The 10,000-nt window shown below is 44.5% G+C and overlaps 1 protein-coding gene across 3 annotated transcripts in view; it reads left to right on the forward strand.

Moving 5' to 3' along the window:
• LOC143122188 (ferroxidase HEPHL1-like) overlaps window positions 1-10,000 on the forward strand; it is a 133,983-nt gene that overhangs the window by 60,799 nt on the left and 63,184 nt on the right. For all 3 annotated transcript variants that reach the window (XM_076283040.1, XM_076283042.1, XM_076283041.1), the window contains exon 9: window positions 4,441-4,646. In XM_076283040.1, the coding sequence (XP_076139155.1) occupies window positions 4,441-4,646 (206 nt within the window). The remainder of the gene's footprint in view (window positions 1-4,440; window positions 4,647-10,000) is intronic.

Here is a 10,000-nt window from a genome sequence, read left to right on the forward strand (position 1 = left end):
AGCTGAGCTGTGCTTAAAGGAACCGTATGTAAGATTGTGGCCAAAACTGGTACTACAATCACTTTTAAATTACTGTAGAGTGTTGTATCCCCTCCCCCTCCCCTCTGACTGGCAGATCTGGCAACCCGGATGCCGAAACACTACTGACTTCGTGATTAGAAGATAGGTGGAGGGTGGTGCATCAGGCCAAAACACAACATGACAACATCAACATCAGTTGAGGGCTGCAACTTTACTTTTGTCAGTGATATAAGTATTTGAAATTACCAATGATTTCTTAATGTCTAGTGACATATCAGGGCCATTTTATGATTAATTGAAATACATTTCTTACATACGGTTCCTTTAAATTGTTCAATACATGATTTCATAACAGGCCAAATATCAAATAAATGTTAAATATAGCCTAGATATCTGTAAATATTAGATGATCAGATGATTTACAGTTATATGTAATGTGCCATGTTTCATGTTTTTGTAATGTTTCATACAGTGATGCAGGTCTACTGCAGTGAATAGGCTAAATACAACTTTTATCATTTTTATAGCCTACTACCGTATAGTTAACGTTGGCCTTAGTGCCCTGACATGTGGCCTTTGTGCCCTCCACCAAATATGCCCAACTGAAGGCCAAGTGGCCTTGCCCCCAGAATGTTGAAATTCCAAGCCTGATCATAACTCAGAATCAGAATCATAACTCAGAATCATAACTCAGAATCAGAATCATAACTCAGAATATAACTCAGAATCATAACACAGAATCATAACTCAGAATCATAACACAGAATCATAACACAGTAGCCTGAAGAGCCTGACCCACATTAAGATGTAGGGTCTGGAAACTCACCTTTGGCAGTGCTCAATCCGAGGGGCGGGATAAACGGTTGTCTTTCAAATTCCCTCTGCACGCAATAGGATAGCGCCACAACTCATGAGTCCAATGCATTTTCCCACCAGCAGAGCTAGTTGGCTAGTTGATCCAATTAAAAAAAAAAGCTTAATTCGTGTCGCGCTGTTCGCCAGCAGCAGCATCCATCTTCTTTGTTTTCAAGTAGCAGGGAATTCACACAGAACCATCGCAATCCTGCCATCATTATGTTAAGCCCGCCCACATGATGTGATTGGCCTGATCAAAGTTTAATTTTTCCAGCTCGCAAACCAACGGAGAGTTGCTAGACTACCCTGGCTGCAAATTACATTTGCTGCCGCTAGGGTGCATCTAGATTTCTAGGCTAATAACACAGATTATTACACGGCTCTTCATAATGCTGCAGAATGCTCCGTTCACTTGAATGGGCCTTCCCAACGTCCGGTGGTCTGCTCTTTCTCGATAACAGACCGTTGCTAAGTATAACAGACCGCTGTCAAGGAAAATGGGTTTTGTGCTTCTATTTCACGTCTTTCATATCACTAGTCTGCAATTAGTCTGGTCACTTCTTGCATTGGAATTTTATTCAAAAGTGAAAGCAGACGGTTGATCAGCTGTGTTCTACAGAATGTTTGATTCAAGTTCAGCGTGTTGTGAACTATTTGTTTCTCAGCAAAAGTCGGGAATTATTTTCCGATAATGACTGGCGTTCTATACATTATCCCTTACTTAGACTAGTTATCATTCCTGAATTTCCCCTCGGGGATCAATAAAGTATCTATCTGTTATCATTAGCGTTCAAAAGATAATGCCTGCTTGACAAAAGATTGGATATAATTCAAAATCTGAGCTAATGTTTGCTTGTGTAGTCGCCAGTACTTGTTCGTGACACCAAAACATAAACAATTTCACAAACAATAAAATAAAGTAAACAAAAAACAAATCATTGGCATTGCACATTTCTGGTATTTAACATCTTGAGCATCATTGTGTTCTTGAACAGGCCATTGCAAGTCAGGAGCTCTTGAACGTTTCTCAGGCAGGCTGGAGCTCCGGAGGTACGGGTCAGCTGTTCTCCAGCCAATCGTCAGCGTAGAAACATTCACACCCCGATCGACGCCAGTCAGACGCTTGTTAAGGCAGCTAGCTAGCATGACCGCTCAGCAACGGGTCGGTATTAGCTCCCACGGAGGCCACCAGTGTAATCAAGCCCTGAGGGATTTCTAATGGCCACCAGTGTAATCAAGCCCTGAGGGATTTCTCAAACATTGAAGGGGCAGCTCTGCATCAGCAGCAGTCGGGCTTCAGGAAGCCACAAACAGAGACGTGCACACGATTCACAGTCCAATGTAAGTCCAGCCAAGACCTCTCAGTTCAAGACCTCCCAGTCCAAGACCTCCCACTGATGTTAAGGTAGTTAACGTTACCACGATAGGTTGTGATAAGCAATTGTGGAGACCAAACTCTTCAATTAAGTTATGCGCAAGCCCTACGCTAACTGAAGAATAATGTTGGTTTGTGGAGGTTAGCACGCTATAATATTACAGCTTGTCAATATCGACTACTCATGCGGGGCGAGTGTAACTATAGGCTACTATTCATTCTAGTGACTCTTTTCCAAGACTCAAAAGGGCCTGTCCCTGGGGGAAGCTGAACAGTCCAACCGGTAGACTGTGCTAGGCTAGCCCACTACTGAACAGTCCAACCGGTAGATTATGCTAGGCTAGCCTACTACTATATAGTATAGTACTACTACTATAGTCTAACAGTCCAACCGGTAGACTATACTAGGCTAGCCTACTCTGTTTACAATATTCCCAGGCTTCAACCAGCGCTGCCAACAGCTGAAGCAGCACAGACAGAAAAAAAACAGGTGGAGCTGTTGGAGTGGAATGTAATAGTAACAGCACCTATGCTGTCATGCGTATATCTAAATATTTATATTTATTATACGGCTCTTCACAATGCAAGTAGAATGCTCCATTGACTTGAATGGGATTTCCGAAAGTTCTAGCGGTCATTATTTCTTGGGAAAGGACCTCTGAAAACAAGAATGACCGCTGTCAATGGCAACGGAGTTTGTGCTTCGAACTTCATTCAAAAGTGAAAGCAGACGGTTGATCAGCTGTGTTCTAAAGAATGTTTGATTCAAGTTCAGCGTGTGTAAAATAAGTCCCTTCAGGGCGAAACAAGACCCCTCCGCTGGCGCGTCGGGGTCCGGTTCGCCCTGTCGGGACTTATTTTCCCCATAATGACCAGCGTTCTATACATTATCCCTTACATAATCAGAACCACCTTAACTAACACATTTCCTGCAGGAGGCCCTGGATATCTAAATATTTATATAATCAGAACCATTATCCCTTACGTAATCAGAAGCACCTTACCCCCACAGACCTGTTAATACACCCACCCCACAGACCTGTTCATACCCCCACAGACCTGACATACCCCCACAGACCTGTTAATACCCCCACCCCGCAGACCTATTCATACCCCCACAGACCTGTCAATAGGGCTGGGAAGGTGACCGCATTACCACAGACCTGTTAATACCCCAGCGGACCTGTTCATACCCCCACAGTCCTGTTCATACCCCCTGTTCATACCCCCACAGACCTGTTAATACCCCTGCAGACCTGTTCATACCCCCACAGACCTGTTCATACCCCCTGTTAATACCCCCACAGACCTGTTCATACCCCCACAGACCTGTTAATACCCCCTGTTAATACCCCTGCAGACCTGTTCATACCCCCACAGACCTGTCAATAGGGCTGGGAAGGTAACTGCATTACCACAGACCTGTTAATACCCCCACAGACCTGTTAATACCCCCTGTTAATACCCCTGCAGACCTGTTCATACCCCCACAGACCTGTTCATACCCCCACAGACCTGTCAATAGGGCTGGGAAGGTAACCGCATTACCACAGACCTGTTAATACCCCCTCAGACCTGTTAAAGGAAAATTCCGGTTTTTAGCACTTTAAGGCCCCTTTCTGGTTTGTTTTGGATGAACTAGAGTGGTGGACACCGAAATTTTGACGATTGGTCCTGTCTCGACTTTTCTGACTCGTTTTGAATCGCCTTTTCACTTCTCAGGGTGGCTGGCAATGGGCATACTGTAGTAGGCTACTCAAACATGTCCTAAAACAACCCTTAACGTTCGTTTTCAAAACTGTGCAACTCACCGAGTGGTTAGTGGTGTTCGTTGATGTTCCAAAACAAGTAGCGTAGCGAAATACAGTTTCTGTCGTCTTTTATTTGGCATTTTGTAAAATCCCATTGATTTCTGTTGGAAGACTCTGATATTACTGCGCCACCGTCTATGCTTCAGGTTCAAATACGAATCATACATTGCGCCGATATATTTGCTTTTAATAGTCAACGAACTCCACTAACCACTCGGTGAGTTGCACAGTTTTGAAAAGTTTTGAATTTTCCTTTAATACCCCCTGTTAATACCCCCGCAGACCTGTTAATACCCCCACAGACCTGTTAATACCCCCACAGACACGTTAATACCCCCACAGACCTGACGTCTCTGTGTCTGTGTTTGGATTCTGCAGGTGTGAGTAGGCACGGAGCTGCCATCGCTCCAGGAGAGCGATTCACCTATCGGTGGAGAGTGCTGGAAGGGCCCTCCCCCTCTGATCCCCCCTGTCAATCATACCTGTATTACTCCGCCCACGACCCCGTGAAGGACACCAACTCTGGACTGGTGGGGCCACTCAAGATCTGCAGGAAAGGAGAGCTGGACCAGGAGAGCAAGCAGGTACATGCACACACACACGCACACACACACGTGCCCACGTATACACACACACACACACACACATGTACACACACGCGCACACACACACACACACACACGCACACACACACACACACACACACACGTACACACACGCGCACACACACACACGCACACACACACACACACACCGACATACGTGCCCACACGCACGCACACACACGTGCCCACGTATACACACACACACACACACACACACACACACACACACACACATGTACACACACGCGCACACACACACACGCACACACACGCACACACACCGACATACGTGCGCACACACACGCCCACACGCACGCACGCACACACACACACACACACACGTGCGCACCAGGGATGGAAATTAAATATTTTTTCTACCTGCCACTGTGGCTGGTGGATTCCAAAATCTACCAGCCACTCAACTTTTTTACCAGCCACTAGAGAAACGGCATGAAAATGTGATATCATGATTATAGTAGGCTACCCAAAATGATTACTGTAATCGGCATTATTGCAATATGACTAAAATATGCTGAGTTTTGCCCTAAACCTGTCCTCCAAGCACAGTAGCAACAAAACTAAAGGTCAACAGAACCACATTCATATGCTATAGTGTCTTGTCATAAAAGTGGTGTGGCTCCTTTAAGACTCCGTTTGTGTGAGTTCTGGAGCATCCTATAATCCAACTCTCCAACTTGATCTAACTATAGTGTACATCATCTGATTTAAATATTTACAGGTATCAAGGCTATATTTAACATTTAGCATTTATTTTCTATTTGGCCCGTAATGAAATCATGCACTGAACAATTTAAGCACAGCTCAGCTTTAAGAAACGTAATATGCATGCTGCTTAGCATTTTGTGAAACTACATTGGAAAAACTCTGGTTGTACAGTTATCTAGGCGATATTATTAAAAAATTTTTTGTATTTGGCCTTATCATATATGACAAAAGCCCAACGTTGGAGACCGTGTAGACATTTGCTTCAATTTCAAAACCGGATTACTCGGGAACGGCTATAACTTGTATAAGGGAATGCTTTACACCTTTGCGTTCGGTAAGTTCTGCTGTTTATTCTGATACGGTTTGTAATTTCTTTGAATGAAAAGTTTGTGAGATATTCCATCACGACGAATGGGTGTGGAGATGTCCGTCTGTCTGCCTCATAGGTCTAAATAGCAGCATGTCGCGGGCCGGATTAAAATACCTAGGCCTACGGGCCAATTCAAAAGAGAACTATTTACGTGAGAATATTAGCCTGTGAAGATATAACGCAGATCCACAGATCTCACTAGATTTATGTCTATGCAGTCATCCTGAAATAATCTAGCAGTGGCACATGAGAGCATAGTGACAGTTTCTTAATGGTAGTGAAGTGAAAGTGAAGCGTTGCACCAGTGCCTATAGGCTATGCTGCGGTGGCGGCTCACTACGAGTTGTAGAACTTCAAATCAGCGCGATTTACCCTTATAGGCTGGTAACGTTAGGCTACATGATCCCTACAGACACTTTCTTATTTTTAACCGTCAATAAGTGTGAAAATTAGACCGGATCTGACTATTTGTGGTACGCTAGCTCTACCCGCCACAGTGGCTGGTAAATTGACCAAATTCACCCGCCAGCGCACAAAACTACCCGCATTTGGCGGGGGGCGGGTGGTTAATTTCCATCCCTGGTGCGCACGTATACACACACACACACGCACACACACCGATATACGTGCACACACACACACAAACACACACACACACACACAGACAAGCACGAAACCAGAGTTGAAAAGGTGCCGATGGTAGGCCACTTGAATCGCGCAAAAGAAAGCACACTTTAGGCTATATTGTTCATTAGCTGAAGATTTAGATTGGATATGAAATACTCAAATCAAATGTGAAAGTTGACAGAGGCGCGTTAAATTTAGGTTATGTCTGTAGTCATACGTGCTCCAATAGCGCGAAAGAAAGCCCTCGTTAGGCTGTTTCATTAGCCCATAGAGAGCCTATATTGTGATGTTTAAAAATAAAGCACTTTAATTGGAATGATTGTAGCTTGTGTGTGATTTATCGCAGACATGGGTCGTCGCCAGAGAGCAACGGGTGGGGGGGCCATGAGCACTTACGGGGGGGGGGGAGCACCTCACCTCACCTCTCCTCACCTCACCTCTCCTCTCCTCACCTCACCTCACCTCACCTCACTTTTATTAGTTTTGTTTCCAAAATTGCCATATAATAAAGAGCATCTGACGAGCCTTTTGGATAACTGAAACAAAATAGTGCAATATGATCATGTGGGGAAAATAGTGCAATATGATCATGGGGGAAAATAGTGCAAGACCATAGCGGTCATAGCCTATAGTGTTTAATAGACTAGCACACAGCGTTTAATAGAATAGCGTTGCATAGGCTACAATACAAGTAAATAGGCTATAGCAGACTCACCACTAGCAGGCCTAGGCTACAGCTGAGTGCAAAATCTCTTACCATTCATTTCGAAATGTTCTTGTAAGATCTTTAGTACGGTGTCTTGTGTAATTCCGCTGGATTTTCTTGTAAAAATTGATTTTTTTGCATATTTTGCTAGTATAGAGTCTAAGGAACAAGATTTTTTTTGTCTTCAAATTTTCACGATCCATTTTCACACTTAGATGACATCATCATTTATATAATGCATAATTAAGACTGGGACTACTATCACTTGGGTGTCAAATGTGAGAAAACACTGGTAAAGAGGGTATTCTGCCTAATTTTTGGGTGCTGATTCTGAATATCATATTTACGTAGCTGATTTTTTAGTTTTAAACCTGCTAATTAGCATTTGCGGCCTAAAACTGGCCTCCATAGGCAACATAGAATGGGTGAATAGGGTAAAAAATTTAACTCTTTGATATTCTTATGAAAATGTACTAGTTGATTATTTATGTAGAGACAATATTTTTTTGCAATAACTTTTTTGCATTACAAGTTTTCTGAAAATATATGTTTATGCATGTAATTTAACAATATCTCATTAATTATGCGCTAATTTGCATACATTTCAATTACAGACATCTGAATATTGGATAGTTAACATTGAATGTAGTGACGTTCAGGTTTGCCTTCAGAACTTTTTCTGGATTCAGAGCCTTAAAAGAATGGCTTGTTCAAGCACCAGTCCTAGGTTATGCCGATTTCAGTCATCCCTTTATCTTAGAGACGGAAGCATGCCATGCAGAATTGGGGGCAGTTCTGTCACAGGAGAAGGATGGGTTACAGCAACCAATAGCCTTTGCTAGCCGGGGCTTGCGGCCAAGTGAGAGGAACATGTCAAATTATAGTGCCATGAAACTCAAACTCCTTGCAGTCAAGTGGGCAATCACAGAAAAAAATGGCAAGTATCTCCTGGGCAACACGTTCACCGTGTACACTGATCTGTGTCACACGGCCTGGACGTTCCCCTGCCGCTTGCCATAGCCAACATGCAAGCCTCGAGTGCACCTATCCAAGACTCTTGGATGACAGAATCTTGTATGGTGGACACCATCCCTGGTCGAACCAAAAGAGACCTGAAAGTCCTGCAAGGGTTGACAAAGCAGTGGTCCCAGATACAGGAAGTGGATGGGACCTTGTACCGAGCGATCCAGGCTCCTCCTTCTAGGGATCCAGTGCTGCAGCTTTTACTGCCAAAGGTGTTGCGAGTCGAAGTGCTCACTAGCCTACACAACAACCACGGCCATCTGGGGGTGGACAGGACCACAGATTTGATATGACAGAGGTGCTACTGGCCCCAGATGCGGCATGAGGTGCAAAAGTGGTGTTCTGAGTGTGAGCACTGTGCTTGCTAAAGTAAGACAACCCAAGCCAGATCCTTCTTGGGAAATATGTTAGCCACTAAGCCTTTGTAGATAATCTCCATTGACTTTACTCTCTTGGATTGGGCAAGCATAGGATAAGAGAATGTTCTGGTAGTCACAAATGTTTTCTCAAAGTTTACCCAGGCCTTTCCCACCCCTGATCAGAGAGCTTCCACCGTAGCTAAGATTCTAACTGAGAGATGGTTCTATGTGTATGGTGTGCCAAGGAGAATCCACTCTGATCAGGGGCGCAGCTTTGAGGGGGAGCTGTTGAAGCACCTGTGTGACACCTACATCATAACAAAGACTAGAACCACCACTTATCATCCCGAGGGGAATGGTCAATGTGAACGTTTCAACAGGACACTTCATGACTTGGTCAGGACCTTACCCCCTGAAAAGAAGCGTAAATGGCCCCAGTTGCTCCCTCAGCTCCTGTTAGCCTATAATACCACCGTGTACCAGTCCACACAACACTCCCCATATGAGCTGATGTTCGGTCAGAAGCCACAGTTACCAGTCGACCACCTACTTGGAAATACTGGAGGTGACCACAGGGACAGTCCACCGACTGATTGGGTGGTGCAACATCAAGAGTACCTGACTTCTGTCTATGCTAGTGCTAGGAGACACTTAGAAGAGGCTGCGGCATATCTTAGACATGGTGGTCCTAACACTGTAGTCCTCTTCAAAGTGGTTGTATGCACATCCCACCTCACTGAGGCCAGGTGCAGGACAAAAAAGCTTATCAAGGAAAGAAGAGTAGTTGTCCGCACACTGCAATCATAACACATAATGCAACGTTTCGACCCACCAGGGTCATCATCAGTTATGTTTTTAACTCAATAAATGTAGTTCTTCTGGGAGATTGCAGTGTGCGGTCCTGACACTGTACCCATATTACCACCTGGCACTCTAGTCTTTCAAGTGGGCAGTGGTAGTGTAGTGGTTAAGGAGCTGGGCTAGCGTGCAGTAGCCTGAAAGTTGTCGGTTCAATTCCTGGCTTTCACTGTTATGCCCTTGAGCAAGGCACTTAACCCCAAGTTGCTCCGGGGACAATGTGATCCCTTGTAATATAGCTGACATACAGTATGTAAGTGACTTTGGTCAAGAAGTGTCTGCTAAATATAATGTACATGTAAACTCTTTTGCAAGAACCATTTTCATGGTCGCCACAAAATCCAGGATACATGGGTGTCTACCAAGTATGAAATTGTGGAGTGTCTTGATAGAATTGGCACACACTATAAGATCAGGCTGTATGGGGAAGAGGGCCCCCTTAAGACGTTCCACTCATAATACTGCCGGACAGCATTCAAACCCCTTCCACCTCCCCACAGTCTGTTTCACATGAGTTCTCTGCCAGTGTAGCAGAAGTAAATATTCTCCCCGTCCCCTTCAGGCCTTGGCAGATAGGTATGCTACAAGGATGGTGAACTTTAAAGCCAGGTGTGTATGCAGAAAGGCTGACCTGCAGCGCTGGCGCACACGCCCACTCGTAGGT

Source organism: Alosa pseudoharengus, unplaced genomic scaffold, assembly GCF_046254945.1.
Source record: "Alosa pseudoharengus isolate Yale_2024_CS ecotype anadromous, Long Island Sound unplaced genomic scaffold, YU_APseudo_1.1 YU_APseudo_1.1_scf_13, whole genome shotgun sequence".
Classification (NCBI taxonomy): domain Eukaryota; kingdom Metazoa; phylum Chordata; class Actinopteri; order Clupeiformes; family Clupeidae; genus Alosa; species Alosa pseudoharengus.